General features: G+C 42.9%; 1 protein-coding gene across 2 annotated transcripts in view; it reads left to right on the top strand.

Annotated features, from left to right (window-relative positions):
- Positions 1–17,747, top strand: part of RNPC3 (RNA binding region (RNP1, RRM) containing 3) — a 190,875-nt gene extending 173,128 nt beyond the window's left edge. Inside the window, exons 14-16 of one of the 2 annotated variants that reach the window (XM_086953885.1) lie at positions 15,636–15,702; positions 17,363–17,391; positions 17,430–17,539. In XM_086953885.1, the coding sequence (XP_086810011.1) occupies positions 15,636–15,701 (66 nt within the window). In that variant the 3' untranslated portion in view covers position 15,702; positions 17,363–17,391; positions 17,430–17,539. The other variant, XM_086953886.1, reaches the window with a different exon arrangement.
- The last annotated feature ends 1,598 nt before the right edge of the window (positions 17,748–19,345 follow it).

Here is a 19,345-nt window from a genome sequence, read left to right on the forward strand (position 1 = left end):
TTCCTCAAGCCAGACCATAGCTATCTCCTGTAAATAGTCTGCCATGGCCTGTCCCACTGGGGGGGTCGCACATCGTGTATAGGTGGGAATAGTAAGAAAGAAAAGCATTGGTAATGTCTATTCCCCTCGTCAGTGTGGTCCCGGTCTCAGCGCCAAGATGTGTGATGAATGCAAATTGATATTGGTGTCCTGTCAGGCCTCTCTCCCTCTCCATACACCCAGGCCCTAGCATATTTACCAAGATATTTAACTTCACGAGTAGCCAAATCAGTGAAGTCGGTCAATAATGTTGCACAATCGCGCAGTGATTCTGGAGATGAGGTAGTCTGTAAAGTCATGTCTCTGAGTTTCTGCTCTATTCTCTCCAGGCCCCCCTGTATGGATCGAAGCACGCCTGCATGCTTAGAAATACAGACCCCGCGAATAAACACCTTAAAGGCGTCCCATAATAGCCATTGTGAATCCACTGTTCCCTCATTTAGCGAGAAATACTCTTGGATAGCCGCACCCATTTCGCTACAAAACGCTGAGTCAAGCAGAGCCGACGAGGGTAACCTTCATAAAGGCTGTTGTCTCGGAACCGTGGGGAAACCCACGGAAACCAGAACGGGGGAATGGTCAGAATGTGTGCGTGGCATATAGTCAACCGTCCGCACCTCCAAAAGTAATTGTGGTGTAAGATACCAATGATCTATCCGGGACCATAAACTGAGAGGGGCAGAATAGAAAGAATAGCTACGAACCCCCGGATGTTTTGTGTGTCAAGGATCCAGCAGTAAGGCAGATTGTGTTAAATTGGTCAGTCCCTTTGTAGCATGTGGCTTTGTATTGTGACCTGGGCCAGTGGTAGGGTCTAACTTAAGATCGAAGTCTCCACCCATGAGTATATTGTCAGCGCCTAGACGTTCAATGCATGCAGTAGTTTTAGGAAAGAAATCAGAGGTGTCAACATTCGGAGCATACACTTTAATGAAAAGTACTGATTTCCCCCTCCCCCAACAAGCCCAGCACAACCTCTGAAACCTGAAAAGGAAGTGAGCGGTGAACTAATATACACACCCGCGTGAATATGAACTATAGCTGACAAAGAAGCTGTGACTACCCCATGATAACGCAAACCCATTTACCGAAGTGGCGCGTAGTGTGTCTCTTGAAGAAAGGTGACCTGGATAGAGTGTCTGGCCAAATACGCCAGGACTTGACAGCCTTTTTTAGGATTAGATAACCCTCTCACATTCCAGGATAGGCACTTAGGGTCGCACTCATTTTTGGAGGTCATCTAACTACTGTTGAGTAGACCTTCACAGGTGTTAGAAATGTATAAGTCATACCGTGTACAATACAAATTGGTTTCGCCCCCTGCCAATAAACAACAAAGCAATAAACAACAAACAGAACAACCCAGTCCCATCCATTACTCCCACCCACATCAGATATGCAAAAACAAGGCACCTGGTGCATCCCAATCAAATAACAACTGGCAGAAAGGAAGAAGAGGAAGAAGGAAAGGGGTAGAAAATAAATGTAGGAAAACATCCTGAGAGGGAAGGTAATGCTCTGAAGGAGCCGTCCATTAGCAGGATATGTAATGATAGGATTATGTCCGTCTAATATGAGCCTACTCCACAGCAGCAAGTCATATATTACATGGTAATGCGGTGTAGTAAAATCCTCTGCATACGGATCTCATACCATGTCTGTATACTGCACCGGGGCTCAGCACTGGGGCTACCAACCCCACATGTCAACACTAATGCTAGGTCCAGACCTGTTTGTGTTCTGAAAGTGGTCGCATGTTGGTTAGAGCCAGAATCTCGATTAACATCATGTCTCTGCAATTTGTCCCCATTTTGCGGTTTCTTCCAGAATGTTGCTGCCTCATCAGGAGTATCAAAGATGTGTGCGTTTCCACCTATCTGGATTCGAAGTCGGGCCGTATACAACTAAGTGAGCCACGCTCTAGGGGGAGTACTACATCCCGGGCATATTAATTTAGAAGTTTGGAAATGATTAACCCTGGAGTCACACCCGGCGCCAGGGGGGTGGAGGGGGGGGGGGGGGGGAGTTCTAGCGTTCGATGCTCCCGCTCCACAGCAAATTAGCAGAGAAGACCTCCTTCCTGAACATCTCAAGGAGGACAGATTCGGCGAATTCAGCCATGGGGCCGGTATTCATGGTTTCAGCAATCTCGGTAAGGTGGTTGTTATTTCTGCGTGAGCGCGCTTACAAATCCTATGCCTTCATAGCGAGCTGTTTAGGCAGGCCCTCCCGCCTTCTCCAATCTTCTCTGAACAGTAGGCTGCGCATCTTCAAGTTCAGAGTTCCGCTGCTCAGCGCTTCCAATCCGGGTATCTTTCTCTTCAAGCCGACCATGAATGTCATCAAGGCGAGTGGTAAGTGTGTCCAGGCGGGCATCAGTGGCCCGCAGCTCGGCCATGATGGCGTTGGTGCCCTCCAGCTGGTGTGATTCTTATTCAGTACGGGTCTCCTTGTTGTCGTGCATGGGTGTCTTACCAGCTGTAAAGCTGAGTTTGCGCTGTTCTGGGTCAGTATGGCCCATTTCGGACTTTAAAGATAGAGAAAGCAGTTCCTGGAATGAAATGGGAACAAGAAGCGGCAGTCTGCTACGTGGGGGCAATTAGCCGCTAGCGTACTTGGTTTTGTTTTCACTGTCGCCGATTTTATTGCAGGTGCAGTGGGCGCAATGGCCGCATGGAGGGGCACACAATGTTCCAAAGGGCTGGTTTCGCTATCGTCAATGTTGCCCTGAGCACAATGCATGTGGGGAGCCGCGCACAATAATTCAAATGGCAATTAAAAAGTCCCCAATCCGCCTGTGACCCAGCAGCATGGATCGCTTCAAATTAGCAGACTTGATGGCGAAAGTTAGGGGGGGCAGTGGTATTTGCAGTGTAATAGTGATGCTGCCCCTCCATTAGTGCTGGGGCACCGAGTGGTGTGCTGCAGAGGACCCAGATTTCATTGGTACCAGCCAGGTGAGCACTGCGGAGTGGGGTGTCCAAGGGGGCTGACTAGGCTGTGCGTCGTCTCCTACCTCCCCGCAGCAGTTGGTGTCGTCATGCGCTCTCCAGTGCCGGGATCAGAAGCTGACAGGCACAGCAGGGCGTTCAGGCTCGCGAGGTGGCGTCGCGGCTCGACTAAACCTCCAAGCCGGCAGTAGTACTCGGCCCCACACACACTCTCCTGGCCGCACCCTCAGGCTCACCAGAGACCCTTATTGTCTCGGGCATCCTAGGGCCTTGTCGTGTCCGGGAGCGCACTCTGTAGGATCTCTGCGTAGCGGGCAACATGAGGGTCCTGACTCGGATCAATCAGTCGCTGGTGCGCCCCAGGCACCGGCTGTGAAGCAGGAGTCAGTCCAAGGGCATATGGGGGCAGATAGCCAGAGAAGAAGATGGCTCCGGAACTTCAGAGTCAAGCGGCCATCTTAGGCGCTGGCTCGGCCACGCCCCAATTATGCTGTTTTCTTTAATAGCCATGTAACTTCCTTTTGGATTTTCAGTCCACTTGTATCCATACTTGTAGAATTGTTTATCTCCATTCTGAATTTATTTCTTTGTATACACAGCAGCTGTATTTATTTCTAGAACACGCATTGACCCCAAGGAATATCTTTGCACTATTAGCCTCTAACAAATGAATATTATTATTCATCTCTATTTTACTCATTTTATCAACTACAGAAGAGTAATTGTCTGATTGACTTCCTGATATTTTAACTTTTGAATAGTGTCCAGCAAAGTTTCCTACAGTGGATGCAATAGTCTACTGACCCCACAGACCTGTGTGATGTGTAGGTTGCATAAGTGGGACTGCCTGTATTAGAGGGAAGCGCATTTGATCTTTTTTGACAGGTGCTGATTTGCCATACATCCACTGGAGTTCATTTTGGATCCAGTTCTACCAGTGCTTAATTTGTAAACCAGGGCCCTTGTCCGTAGGCCACTGCAGCTCGCACCACCCACTGCCCCTGCCTTCACTGCCAATGACGGTTCAAGCACAACTACCAATCATCACACTTCTACAAGTGTGACAATTCAGACTATTCCAGGCAACTTAACACTATATATAAAGGCTTGAGCTGCAGGTATTCTTCTTTTTATAATGAATATTGACTTATTAAACACTGTGGGGTTATGCTGATCTCAACATTAGCCAGACAGCGCCACCATGATGTGGTGGACTGTCACTAGATCTGGCGCTGACCACCGGCTCAAATTGAGCACTAAGTTCTACTAAACATGAAGGAGTCTGCCTTACTTTTAAATGAACTGCTTCTTGTGCTGGCAGAATAATACTGTCCCTTCACTATCACACCTCTCGTTTTTCTTGGGTTGTTGGAAACTGTTTTGTTTTTAATTCCTGAGCTCCTACTTTTGAGTCTGATACTCGGTTTAAATATATTTCTCTCCTTTTTAGGTCACGCCTAGCATTGCAGTGCGCATGTGCTGCTCACTCTGCGAGGCTTCTTGTAATCGAGGAGATTTTAGAAGTGGTGATTAAGCCCCGCCCCTTCTTTTGGGCCAATTCGTTTAATTGGTTTGTCATTGTGCATGCGAAACGCTGTCTTTCTATTGTAAAGGAGCCTTCTTAGTCCCTCCTTGTTACCGCCCTGTCTCCTTTTGGCCCCGCCCACCCGGACTGGATCTTTTACTTGCGGCGTTAGACGTTGTCTTTGAATTCCTGGGTAAGCACTTTTTAAAAATCATTTGTGCCTAGTTGTTTAACATAGCGGTAGATTCAATAGTTGTAATAGATATGATGTTATTTTGTAACTTGGTATTGTTGTGTTTACATTTGTATACTATGGAGCCATCTTCTAATTTCTATGCATATGTTTGTTAATTAGTAAGCATGCTTATTTGTGCATCACATAAGCATCCTTATTTGTGCGGTCTAATAGCAGCTCAACAGAGCTAGGGATACGTATGGTAGGCTTTTTTTTAGTATAGTATGAATGTGTGGTTTTTTTTGGTATGAGGTCGGGTTTTTATGTTTGAAAATGTATGTTTATTTCTGTGTGCTTTTCTGACAACCCAGTATGAACGGTAGGCATTCGCTTGTGATGTAATTTCTGGCGATCTGGGAACAAGTTGCTCTCTTGAGGTGTTTATGCTAGGCTCGGTGTGCTGAGGATTACCCTTGGACTGTGCACATCTGCATGTGAGCATGCGCCATTCATCTAGGTCTTCTCCGGTATACTGCGACAAAGCCGACCCAGTGAGGTGGTTGGTGATGTGCCACGCCAGTCCAGAGCGGAAATTGAATTAAGGTCTTCCGAAGAGGGGGGCGGGCCGGATGGCTGTACACTGGCCCTGATGAACGCTAAAAGCACTTAAGCATCGCGCAGCCGGGCCCCAACACGCCCGGGCTGCTAGGAGTCGATACCCTCTCGGCCTTTTGCTTCCTCTTGCAGGAAGTTATTAATACAGAGTGGCTTTGCATGTGGAGCAACTGCAAGGGCTCGGTGTGTCCAGAAGATTCCAGGCAGCCGCTGGGGTGCTTCATTTTGTCTGTCCCTCACAGCTGGCGCCAGGGGGCCTACGGCTCGGAGCCCTCAGTGGGTGCGGATCTCAGGCATGTAGCAATAAAGAGAATAATAGCACCAAACGTTTGTATTGTCCGCAGATAAACATAGCTGACTATGCTTAACTATACACACTTATCTACTTTGGAACTATGAAAGTCCGATACAGTCCTGCAGAGAATCAAACTTATGGTACCCACTCCACAGTCGCACACCATCGCTGCTGATCAAATTTGTTTTCTTTTTCACTGTGGAGGTGCCACCCAACAATAAAGCATATTGCATTGAAAGACTCAAAAACTCAGTCTACACTTGGATGTGTTGAAAACATTGATATTATTACCTCAATTGAATGTATGTAGTATGTTCTCACAAAAAGACCATTCGTTCAAAAGCAAGTATATGGCATTGCATTGAAACATACCTTATTTTTATTTTTTACAAAGTTTTATATAACGCGAACTTGACCGAAATGTATCTAGTATCAGAGTGCTTTACAGAGCCCCAATTGCGTTACATGAGGACACATTAATTTTTTTGTTCAGCATGGGAGATTAAGTGATTTGCCCAGAATCACAGGATGTTCAGCAATCAGAAATTTCAGTGGGGGCTAATTCTTCCAGCAATCAGCAGAGTGAAGATGCAGGGGCTCTAAAAAGTGGTGAAAGAACAACAAAGCCTCCTTAACAAGTAAATGGTCATTTAAAGACCTGTGAAGTACTCGGGTGTGGCTGTGTGTGTGCACGGGAAGCTCTCTCAGCCCGGGCTGACTCATATGACGGGGGGGGGGTCTGAAGCCATTTGAGCCCAATGGGCGTTGTGCGCCTGCCTGGGTTGCAACACCAGCAACCATCCCCCACCCCTCCCGTAATGAGAATTGAAGGGAATCTTTCATCTCCTGTTCCTCGTGATACTAGCAGAGGCTTTTGTCCTGTTTTAATCTCTCTTCTGTTTCATTAACTTTTTTGAAGAGGTCGAATACCTAAGAAAGAAAGAAGAACAAGCATTTGCAATGCAATAGGTCTTACATTTACGAGAGTTTATGCTATTGGCATTGTAAATGACAATGTCTTTTATTTTTTATTTTTTAAACTAAAACAAAAATAAAACATTGTCATTTACAATGTCAATAGCTCAAACTTGCTTATATGCGAGACCTATTGCATTGCAAATGCTTGATCTTCTTTGTAGTTGTTGACTATAGTGGTGGGCATTTCAGGATGACTTTAAGAAGAACATATTTTGTTCAGTTTGCCGCTGCTCATAAATGACTCCCTCTGCTTACATTAATCTGCCTTGTGTTTTTTCAAGTTAGTTAACTCTAGTATCAGTGCCATCATTGATAAGTATTTTAACATATCTTTGTCCTTAATTTGTTCCTAAAATTAATGTTCGAGGCATATGAGCTGCAGATCTCACACTGTGCATTAGATCACCACCTGGTGTTGGGCTCGGATGATTGCATGTTGTTGTCGTCTTGGAAGAAGTCTTTGTAGTCACAAGATAGGTGACTCCTCCCTTGGACGATAGTGCGGATTGGCATCGACTCCATCCTTAAATTTTTGTTTTCCACCACTGGGTTCGGATGAAACTTTACCGCTCCGGTTCGAAATCTACTTTTGAAGTAATTAGACGCGTACAAATTTTCTTCAAACTTCACCAAACAACTTTCAATACCAATAAATATCGACTCGACTTCATCAGCTCGATTGCGGTCGTCGACGCGGGCCGTTGAGCCTACCCACGCCGTGAGGCCTACACCTTATGGAACGGACGCCATTCAAAAGATGCCCAGAGTGTGGAGCAAAATTTCCACACTGTGACCATCACAAGGTCTGTAACATGTGCTTATCGCCAGAACATGATGAATCCAGCTACACAGCCTGTGCATCCTTTTGATCGAAAAAGACCATTCGAGATCGGAGGGTCCGTCGATGCGATATGTAGAGATCAGCTCCAGAACCGGTGAAATCTTCGAAGCTCCATGCGTCCCAGAAGAAGATTCCTATGATCTCCACATCATATCCGAGGCAGATGACTTCAATGACTACATACCTTCGGGTCAATGCGTAAGTACCACTGCCCCTGCCCCAGCCCAAACACCAAAGCGAAGGCAAAGGTCAACACTCCGCCTGTGGGGCCCAGTTGAGACCGAAATAACACTTTGAAAGCCCCGCCATCGAGCCCGACTCCGAAGAAAATAATGAAGCCTTCCGGTAGCTCCATACTGAGCAAACCGCATGTACCGATACCACCTGCTCCCTCGGCACCGAAACATAAAGAAGTCCCGGTTCCGAAAGACACTCCGAAACCGTTGACTCTGAGAGACAAAGCAGCTCCAAAAACAACAAAGCCAGTTTCCGATGCCCCGAAAGCAGCTTCCACTCCGAAGCCGATACCCTTGATGCTGAAACAGACCAAGCCTGCTTCTGATGCTTCCAAGTGCGCGAGACTGGCTTCGGCTCCAAAGACTTTATCTTCAGTGCCGAAATCTACCCCAAAGGACTCCACATCAGCTCCTAAGGCCAAAGACAAGCAACAAACAGGTTTGGAACCGAAAAAATCTGCGCTGAAGGCTGTGCCTCAAGAAGAGGAACTTTTCCAACCAGATCCTTTACAAAAAAGGATCTACATTGATCCAGAAACAGGATATGTTTCCACTACACCACCAGGAAGAGGAAGTCCGATACAGCACCTACACCTCCAGTGCCTGTCAAGAAGAAGGACTCTGCCACATCTCCTATGCACCCTTCTCCTGTGTCTCTTTCTCTTCCTCTTCTTTTAAACATTTCACCTCAAAATTCTCCTCCTCATTCTCCACCACATGCACCTCCTCAGGATGTTGATGATGATGAGTATAGCATGGGGGGGGAGACCCAGATGACCCTTTTCCCTATCCAACAGGTTCACCAGACTGGGAGTATCCAAACCCACATGATGTACCAGATATTCTTGACCCACATACATATCCATCTAAACCTTCTCCTCCAGAAGACAATATTGGGGTTGGACACTTAATTAATAGGGCTGCCATGTATCACAATGTCACCATGCATTCAGATGAGGCATAGGAAGATTTGTTATTAGACACTTTTGGACACTCCCAAAAATCTGTGCAAATACTGCCAATGATTAAAGGAGACATGAAGCATGTACCAGAAGTGTGTAAAGATCCTGTAAGAGCTAGAATCATAAACCCAAGGATAGGGAAAAAGTACAGAGCAGCTCCTGGGAGACCCTGCCTACATTAAAGGACAGCTACCCTTAGACTTCCTAGTAGTGTCAAACGCTAGGAAAAGAGCAAATTCCCAAACATCTTGATAAAGAATCAAAGATCATAGACACTTAAGGGAAAAGAATAGCTGCCCAAGCTAGCAATACATAGCGCATCGCTAACCCACAGGCCCTCCACGCAAGATATGACAGGGCTCACTATGAACAGTTAGAGAAGCTCTTACAACATCTACCTGACCAATATAAGGCACAAGCAAATAACCTCATACAAGAGGGTAAGCTTATATCAAATGCCTCCATTAAATGCGCACTTGATGTAGCAGACATACTGAATCCAGAGCAATAAACACCAGTGTCCTCCTTAGACGTTTCAGGATTTAAGCAAGAGGTGCAAACTACTATCTTAAATCAACCATTCAACCAACAATAATTGTTTGGTCCAGAGGTAGACCCAGCACTTGAAAAAATGAAGAAAGACACTGACACAGCAAAGTCTATGGGAGCTCTTCAGTCCACCCAAGCACGAGGCTCCATTTGTCGCTCCTTTTACAGAGGAGGCTCCAAACAAGCTGGAAAAGACAATTCATCTTCCTTTAAAACAAATACACAAACATCCTCCAATAGAGGATACTTTAGAGGGGGCTACAGTGGCAGCAACAACAAGGGAAGAGGTAGAGGAAATAACAATAATCAAACCTCTCCCAACACAAAACAGTGACTTCCTTCTGCTTCCCCAACAGCATTCCACTCCTGTAGGGAGCAGACTAACACAGTTCCTACCTGTCTGGAATTCCATTACAACGGACTAGTGGGTAAGACAAATTATCCAGTATGGTTACTGCCTAGATCTTACGGCTACCCCTCCACATATACCACCCAGACAGCGTCCAATGTCTACAGAACATCTAACGCTGCTCCAAAAAGAAGTTCTCTCATTGCTGCAAAAAGATGCAATAGAGCTAGTTCTGTTGCAACATCAAGGAACAGGGGTTTACTCACTCTATTTCCTAATACCCAAAAAGGACGGAACACTAAGACCAATTCTAGACCTAAGGCCTCTCAATCTGTATATACACTCAGATAATTTTCACATGATCACTTTACAACAAGTGCTCCCATTGTTGCAACAAGGGGATTTCCTAACCACACTAGACCTCAAGGACGCCTACTTCCACATTCCCATACATCCTTCTCACAAGAAGTATCTCAGATTTGTACTAGAAGGACAACACTATCAGTTCAAAGCCCTTCCATTCGGGGTCACAACTGCATCATGAGTGTTTACAAAGTGCCTAGAAGTAGTAGCAGCACATCTCAGAAGACAACATATCACGTCTTCCCATACTTAGACGATTGGCTTATAAAAGCCAAGTCATTCAATCAGTGTGTCCAACACACATGTCAAACGATTCAAACACTGCACAACTTGGGGTTTACAATCAACTACATCAAGTCATATCTCTAGTCCTCTCATGTACATCAATACCTAGGGGCAACCATAAACACAGATACAGCTCTAGCTTATCCCAATCCAGCCAGGATACAGAGCATTCAAGCCTTAGTCACAAAGTTTCAAAACCAACACTCTCTCCTAGCCAGAGTGTTCATGCAACTAATAGGCATGATGGCATCTTGCATTTTTATTGTACCATATGCAAGACTGCAAATGCACACATTGCAGGAATGTCTAGCACATCGGTGGAATCATGCTCAAGGACAACTTACAGACCTGGTGTTGGTGGACAGCCGCACACATCGCTCTCTGCAGTGGTGGAACACCAAAAACTTGTCCAGATGGCCGCCGTTCCTCGAACCTGTGCCACAGATAGTACTTACAACAGACGCATCCCTCACAGGATGGGGAGCCCATCTGCTCCACCATACAACTCAGGTAAAATGGACTGCTCAACAAAAAGGGGTTCACATCAATCACCTCGAGCTACTAGCAATATTCCTAGCAATAAAATCATTCCAAGTACATGTACAGAACAAAGCGGTCTCGATCCGGACGGACAACATGACAGTCATGTACTATATTCAAAAATAAGGAGGAACACATTCCCTGCAACTGTCCCAGCTCGCACATAACATTTGGAGATGGGCCATTCCACAAAAGATATATCTGCTTACAGAACACCTTTGAGGAGTTCACAATCAGATAGCAGATCTGTTAAGTCGACAAACACAACAGATTCATGAATGGGAACTACATCTGCAAGTTCTTCCACCATTCTTTCACAAGTGGGGGCATCCAGATACAGATCTGTTTGCCACACAGGAAAACGCAAAATGCCCAGCCTTTGCCGCCAGGTTTCCACACCCGCTATCCAAGGGCAATGCGATATGGATGAACTGGTCAGGCAGATTTGCGTACCCTTTTCCACCAATCCCACTAATATAACTAGTAGTACGCAAGCTGAGACAACAATCTCTCAAATTGATCCTGGTAGCTCCCACATGGGCTCGACAACCATGGTTAACCACACTGCTGAACTCTCTCTAGTTCCACATCGAAGACTGTGTCTGACACCATACATGCTAATGCAGAACCATGGAGACATCAGACATCCAGATCCAAGTCAACTGAATCTGGCGATCTGGCTCCTGAAGTCTTAGAGGTTTGGTTACCTTAACCTGCCGCCTGACTGTATGAATATCATTAAGGAAGCCAGAAGGCCTTCTACTAGAGCTTGCTATGCTGCAAAATGGAAGAGATTTGCTATTTACTGCACTAATAATCAAATTGATCCTCTAGATGCTTCCATCCAGAATATCATTTGTTACCTTTTCCATTTACAAAGATGTAATCTAGCATATTTATCTATACGTTTACATCTTGCTGCCATTGCAGCATATCTACAAAATAGAGAACATATGTTGTTATTTAGAGTACCTGCAATCAAAGCCTTCATGGAAGGATTAAAAGGAATCATTCCTCCTAGGTTACCACCCTCTCTAGTGTGGAACCTAAACATTGTTCTTACCAGGCTCATCGGGCCCCCCTTTGAACCTTTACATAAGTGTGAACTGCAATTCCTTACATGTAAAACAGCTTTCCTTATTGCTATTACCTCTCTTAGGAGAGTTAGTGAGATTCAAGCTTTCACTATTCAAGAACCTTTTTTTACAATTACACTGTAATAAGGTGGTTCTACGGACTAATCCCAAATTCCTTCCTAAAGTAATTACTCCTTTTCATCTAAATCAATCAGTAGAGTTGCCAGTGTTTTTTCAAAACCCAAACTCTGTAGCAAAAGAGCTCTACACACACTGGATGTAAAAAGAGCTCTTCTCTGTTACATTGATTAGACCAAATCCTTTTGTATAACAAAGCAACTGTTTGTAGCTTTCTTTCCACCACATAAAGGCAACCCCATCTCTAAAGCTGGAATTGCAAGGTGGATTGTAAAATGTATACAAATATTCCATCACAAAGCAAAACGTACATTAACAGTTCCTCCTAGAGCGCACTCCACACGCAAACTAGGAGCCTCCATGGCTTTCTTAGGGAACATTCCCCTAGAAGACATCTGCAAAGCAGCAACATGGTCTACAACACTCACCTTCACTAAACACTACTGTGTTGATGTGCAAGCCAAGCCGCAAGCTGCAGTAGGCCAAGCTCTTTTTCAAACTACTGCAACAGATACAAGTGAGACACTGCTGTACAATCAATGCACAGTGTGAGATCTGCAGCTCATATGCCTCGAACGGAAAATGCTACTTACCAGTATGCATCTGTTCTTGGCATGTGGAGCTGCAGTCTCACACGCCCACCCGCCTCCGCGGGGCCTGTATCTGTTCCAGTTCTATCTTAATTAGATACACACACATGGACATCTCTTTTTCTATTTCTACCAACTCCATCATTTCCCATCATGGCGAAAAACAATCTAAGGATAGAGTCGATGCCCATGCGCACTATCGTCCAAGGGAGGAGTCCACTATCTCGTGACCACAAAGACTTCTTCCAAGACGAAAACATGTAATCATCCGAGCCCAACACCAGGTAGCGATCTAATGTACAGTGTGAGACTCATGCAGCTCTACATGCCAAGAACAGATGCATACGGTAAGTAGCATTTTCCTTATCCTTTGATTTATTAAAGGCTTACATTTTAAGTACCCAATTTAATTGTTAATATCCTTCACCCTTAACACACTTGCATTAGTTTCCAACTTGATAACTAATTTGATGGATTTACATTGTAACTCGAGTGGTCTGCAGATGTACATTAAAGCAAAGATAATAGGCTTCTTAACCTATGTTGTGCTTGACAATAGTCTAAGGCGGTGCACCTTACTGATCCTATGACTTGCTGGAATTTGTTGTTGCACATCTTGGTACACTGTGTGTGTGTGCAAAATAAGATGTACAGTTTATTATATTAAAGGAAATGAATACAAATAAACCGGTTTAATATTGATAGAGAATTATGAAGTAAAATGAGCTTATAGTATTTTTTATCTAAAGAAAGAAATATATGACAACTTTAAGCTACTTCATCAGGCTGTTGGAAGAAAATGTTAGTTCGCAATTTAATTTATTGCATGTTTTATACAGATGCTGCATTATTGAGTTAAGTAGCAGTTTTCCTATAGAGTCCTCGATTGAAGATGTAGTTGCAGAGTGTTGAAGTATTAGCTCAGACTCCTGCATTTCTTCTTTCAGCATGCTGATGTACTTCTTCTACTGGTCTTTGTATGGATAGCCTTTTCTTAAATCTTTCCTCCCCATTGTTAGTCTGACTGCTTGGGATCCCTTTTTCCTAATTGACAGAGATCTTATGAAGCGAAAACTCAAGTTTGAAGAGCCTGGTTCTCTATCAAGAATGTTTCAATAAAATACATAAACACTTCTTCGCATGTGTGTATGATCCCTAACGTCTTTAAAACTGAGGGAACAGCATTTTCCCAGTAAAGTAATAAAAACAGTTACATTTTTGTAAACATTTACTTTACATTGTTATTGTTTTAAAATCCTTTCACATTCTGCACTGTTCTCTGACATCAAGTTACTCATGTAGAAAGGCAGGAAGCTTTTGAGGGATCCACAGTAGGTATTGGAAGGAACAAGTGGTTACCAGTAAGGGCACACCTCTTCGTCATCTGCTTGGCTTTGCTACTTCCTAACTGGCACTAACCAGGAATACCCTAGAAAGGGCTACTGAAAAACCCCAGCCCAGCAAAGGCTTAATTTATTACCTTTAGGCACTACGTTGTAGAGATGTACTTAATCTACTATAATCCGAAACCAGGGCAAAGAGTGACAGTGTCACTAGAAACTTCCAAGCTGTCTCATTCTCCCCAATTCCTATGAGGAAGTTGGGCATCTGCAAGCGAATGATAAAAAAAAAAATCTCAACCAAACCTACTTTCTATTAGTTTATTTTTAAAACGAGGTTGAATTGGGTTATTGATTAGGGGGTGAAAACCCTACTCCAGAAACGACTTCAATCCTTGTCAGGGTGAAACTCAAAAGTCACTAAATTAACCAGTGCTAAACCCTGGTAGCTTGGAACAGTCAGGCTTAACTTAGAGGCAATGTGTAAGTATCTATGCAGCACACAAACGGTAATAAAGTGTAAACACAACACAACAAAAATTCCACACCAATTCAGAAAAATATAGTAAAATGTAATAAATAATTCGACACCAAAAGAAATTAAATTCAATCAGTAGAACTGGAGTAATGAATTGCATACGTTTTAAGTGAAATGTAGCGCCTAAAATATCAAATCTCCAACTGCGGGCATCTAGTCATGTGAGACCACTGCAAAGTCAAATGTTATAGGCCTACTAGGATGGATCGAGATTGGGATGCACAAGGTGGATTGGGTCCGTCTCAGCCTACGCCTCTGACTTAGAAGACATTTTAAAAAGTTCCTCAGAAGGTAAAATGCATTTAGGAAAGTCAGCCAGGGATGTTTTCGGGGAGGAGAAGTTGTTGTTGGGGAGCTGCTTGACAAAGTCGCAGTGAAGATTTCTTTGTTCGGTTTTTGTCACTTTTTTGGAAAAGGATTTATTTTGATATAAATATTAATACTTTTTCTGTAGTAAATGAATACATATACGAGATAATAGACACAGCCCTCGTGGACCTACTACAATGGACCAGAAAAAAAGAACTGAAGGGAACTGTATGGCCAACTCTCCCTGTGAAGCATACTGGGAAAAAGGAGGTCCCAGGGCAGCCTCATATTACCAATGTCATTTTGTTGTCTTGCAAGTGCCGTACGTCTGTCAGCCTTTTCACTTAATTTTTTTCTTTTAAAGGGAAACATATAAAGGTGTTTCACTTAATGAAGCTATCTTCTGTTTTCTTTTTACTCCTTTCCCAGTTCTGTAGAGAGATTTTCATTAAATATATTTCATGTAAGCCATGTTTTAATGGATAAAAAATATAAAGTACATGGTGACTTTCATATGCATGAGTGTTTTTATTACTTTATTGTTTTCCCCGTTTTACAGATGTTTCGGGATCCTGCCTATGAACAGAGGTGTTTATAGTTTGAGCATTTAATAAAGACGCCGTTCATAGAGCACTAGTGTCACTATTAAAAACTAACCTTGTGTGCATTTTATGGAAACAGTGCAAATGTGAAATGTGTGCTTAGTCAGAGTAATTTCTTTGAGAATCAGATGCTTTGGAAAATTAGTAGAAAATAAATTTGGTATCATTTTGGTATCATTATAACAGTAAAGATTTTCTTCAGTGAAAGAAATGTTACCTTATGTTTTCAGCATACCTTAAATCATACAAAAAATACGTACATCAGAATTTATGGTACTCACTTATTTTTAACCAGCCTAACTATTCATGTGTTTATTACCAACCTTAACCAAATGTTAGCAATTTGCCCGATCTGCAAGGCCAAAAGAAAACACCAAAGAAGGACAAAGGAAAAACACAACGTAATGTAGGTGCTCGTCTTATCAACAGAAATTATTGCAAGTGAATAAATGCTTATTTTGTATACCAGATTGACCTTTAAGCAAAGGACTACTATGCAGACTGTAAAACTATTAGTTTTAACACCATGCGCGCTAGCGGAATTCTGCTCTCATGCTGAGATTTTTAAAAACGCACTTTAGGTGACGAGCTGGGCTCGTCATCAGCGTGCGAGGAGGCTACGCCATGACGAGCCCAGCTCGTCATCAGCGTGGAAGGGGTTAAGGGAAGTTGTATTTAGAAAGGGGCATTTCAAACAAGAGGTTAGAGTGAAAGATATTGCAAGTTTTGCCCCACACACCTCAAAAGTGCTTGTTGCCTTGAGTAACCAGTGTTGGGTTAAAGTCTACCTGTTCTAGCTGATTGTAGCTGGAAATTAGACTTGTATCCCTTATTGCAACTCTATATCAACTCTAAAGCTATAGAGAGGCAGACTTATGGGTGCATATATAACTTAAACACAGATATTCAACATCATCCTGTCTTTATCTTTTACCTCATGCAAGCTTTAAATGCTGTGTGGTGTGAATGCTGCAGTTTTGGTACTGTAAGATTTTATAGGAGATAACCACGTGGTGAAGAAGATAAATGCCTTCCTGTCTTATACCCTGAATCCGTGAATGTGCGTGTGAGGTGCGCCACGTTTACAATGCGCGCGTTACCACGACCTACTATTACCACGCGGTTGTAACAACGAAAGTTGTTACAACGCATTGCGCTGGGGGGCGCTCGAGGATAGTAAATCATTTAATTTACTATCCCAACACCTTCCCTGCTATCCACGGGGACTGGTGTTGGAATAGTAATTTAAATGTTTTAAATTTGCGCCCCCCCCAACGCAAGTCGTTGTAACGACTTGCGTTGTTACAACTGCGCTGTAATGGTAGGTCGTTGTAACGCGCGCGTTGTAACGACATATATCCGTGTGTGAGGGGCTACTACTGTTTAGAAGATGTAATCTGCATTTGTTCCTGACAATGTCATAGTAATAGACAATAAAGTTCTTGGTCTGTAATAAGGTCAAATATACATTAAAATGAGGCATCTGATATATTGTATCCCCACACTGTATGTAGAGCTATTGTGATACTGATGAATACTTTTTGAATGCTAACATTTCTGCCTAATGTGGTAGCGTAACATTCTATTTTTTGAGAGCAGTATTTAGCAGCCAGGCAGATAGTATGTACATAAAAATATAGTAATTGCTCTCTGTCATTACATTTTTGTTATTCCTCCCAGGTCCTTTTTTGCTTTTGTCATCTTAAAGGAGAAAAATAGCCTGCCGATTGCTTACCTTCATCATCCCCCTTATTTCTATGCTTTTGTTTGGTTAGTGTGTGCTGGTTTTATTTCCTCTTAGTGTGATTGTCCCTCCTGTTGGGCACAGCCAAAGTAGTGCTTTCGTTCCCACTGATTGTCTTTCTCTGCTTGCGCTTTGATGTCTGACCCTTTTTTTTTTTGGGGTGAGGACGCACTCCATAATACTGCATAATGCTACATCTGTTCACAGGCTATCTATTTCACTTCCACTCCCTCTCCTTCTTCAAAGACTCTTCATTGTGGCAGAGAACATTTATTTTCTGGCTGCGTGTGTTCATGATATTTTTTTCATGTATTTATAACAGATCTGTTAGCATCTTACATCTGCAAAATCGTGGATACATTGCATCAGCATCTTACATCTGCAAAATTGTGGATCCATTGCATCAGGACCACTCCGTTATAGTCTATAGTGGTTCACTCATAGAGCCTGGAACTGGACTTGAGACTGCTCTAGTGATAAGTTAACTGTCCGACAACTCCCTACTGGCTATCTTGGCTTCTTCACTGCAAGAGTTGGTCGCCCAAAGTGGGCATGAATATCAAAATTCAACTTTAAAAAAGTACAATTCTTGTTGTAATTTTGAGTGAAAAGCTGTGATTTTAGTTTTACTTACAAATCTATATGTCTGGTGTATTTTGTTTGTTTTAGTGTCTACAAATCCATAAAAATAAGATCTATTTTTATAATTTGGCGTTGGATTTCTTTTTATTGTGTGACTTTCTTATTTTGTTGTTTTGGTACTTCTAAATGCTTTTTACTTGTTCTTAGTTTCAGTCTTACTGCTCGAAGCTTATATACTCAGGGTTGAGCTAAAGGTTTTACAAACGAGCCTGACTGAACCCATGACAGTATTGTGTATTATGGGGTAGTTAGCACTATTTAATTGCAATTTACATGGTGAGGTCCCATACTAGACAATGACAGGTCATACCGTACCATACTATACAATGACAGACCATTCCATATTACAACAAGCCGTACTAAACTACATTATACAATGACAGGCCATGTCATACCATACAGTGAAAGGCCATACTATACAATGACCAACTATACCATACTTTAATTACCATATACTGCAGTGGTTCCCAGTTTGTGCACCACAGCATCCCAGTGCACCATCAAAATATGCCAGGGGTACTACACGCATATCAATGGAATTATACTTTTCGAGCGGGGAGTATGTGACAAAAGCATCTAATCTCAGACTTAACTGAACATATCTTTGAAGGATAAGGGTGTACTTTGCTACTGATACATGCATCCCCAAAATATACAAGCACGAGTTTTCAGCAGCAGCTGTTTTAGCATGTTTTGTCTAGGTGCTAGGGACTGAACAGAACAGAATAACAAGGGGCATTGTTTATCGACCTTGCTCACAGTGTTCAGACTAAACTCCAAGCAGACGGTTATCATGTGAAAGGCATAAACAGAGTCTTGCAAAAATAAAGCCATGAAGTAATGCGCGCAAAAGCACCATCATGGCTTTTAGGTTCGTGCTAACATAGCGATGTCAACAATGTCAACAATGTCCATATTAGCCACGTGACACCTCTTTCAAATTCATAATGTTTGCTTATTGTTCCTGATTGGGTGGCGCTCTCTGGGAGAAAAGTAGATTGAAAATGAACATAACATTGCACAGCCACAATTCCACCACTAGCAAATTCTGTGGTTTGGAAAGTTGTCCTGAGCATGTCCTGTAGATTGTGACAGTTTTCATCAAGTGTTGAAATGTAATATAAAAAGAAATTAAATCAACAAAAAGCAACTTTATAACATATTCAGATGTCACTACTAGTTTTGCGAAATTAACTAACTTTGCACTTAGTTGTACTGTAAACTGTCACATTTGTTGATCTTTGTCAGTAGTTCAAAAGTGCGAGAGGATTGTACTGCTAAAAATGAAATCTTGCTGAACCTTTTCCTTGCAAACCCCAGTTTTACAGACATTTTTAGGACCTTGTTAAGCTTTGCTACATTTGTGCCTTATGCTAAGAGTGCAACGTTTTGTGATAAACCTCAAGAAGTATGTTGATGGGCGCCTGCACAACATTTCACATCCCCACTTTTCACATCCTATCCTCACTCATTGACATATCAGCGAGTAGTGGAAAAATAAAAGGGACTACTAAATAATGTGCCCAGTATAGTAGTACAATAAGCGGATAATATTCAGTGAATTGATTTTTACTTAACACATTTGTCTTAAGTGACCGTTTTGTAAGTTGGGTGGAGCTAGTGAGTTCCTCTTGGTATGGTGGTTTGGTATTTAGTAATTCAA

This window comes from Lissotriton vulgaris, chromosome 1_1, assembly GCF_964263255.1.
Source record: "Lissotriton vulgaris chromosome 1_1, aLisVul1.2, whole genome shotgun sequence".
NCBI classification, from domain to species: Eukaryota; Metazoa; Chordata; class Amphibia; order Caudata; family Salamandridae; genus Lissotriton; species Lissotriton vulgaris.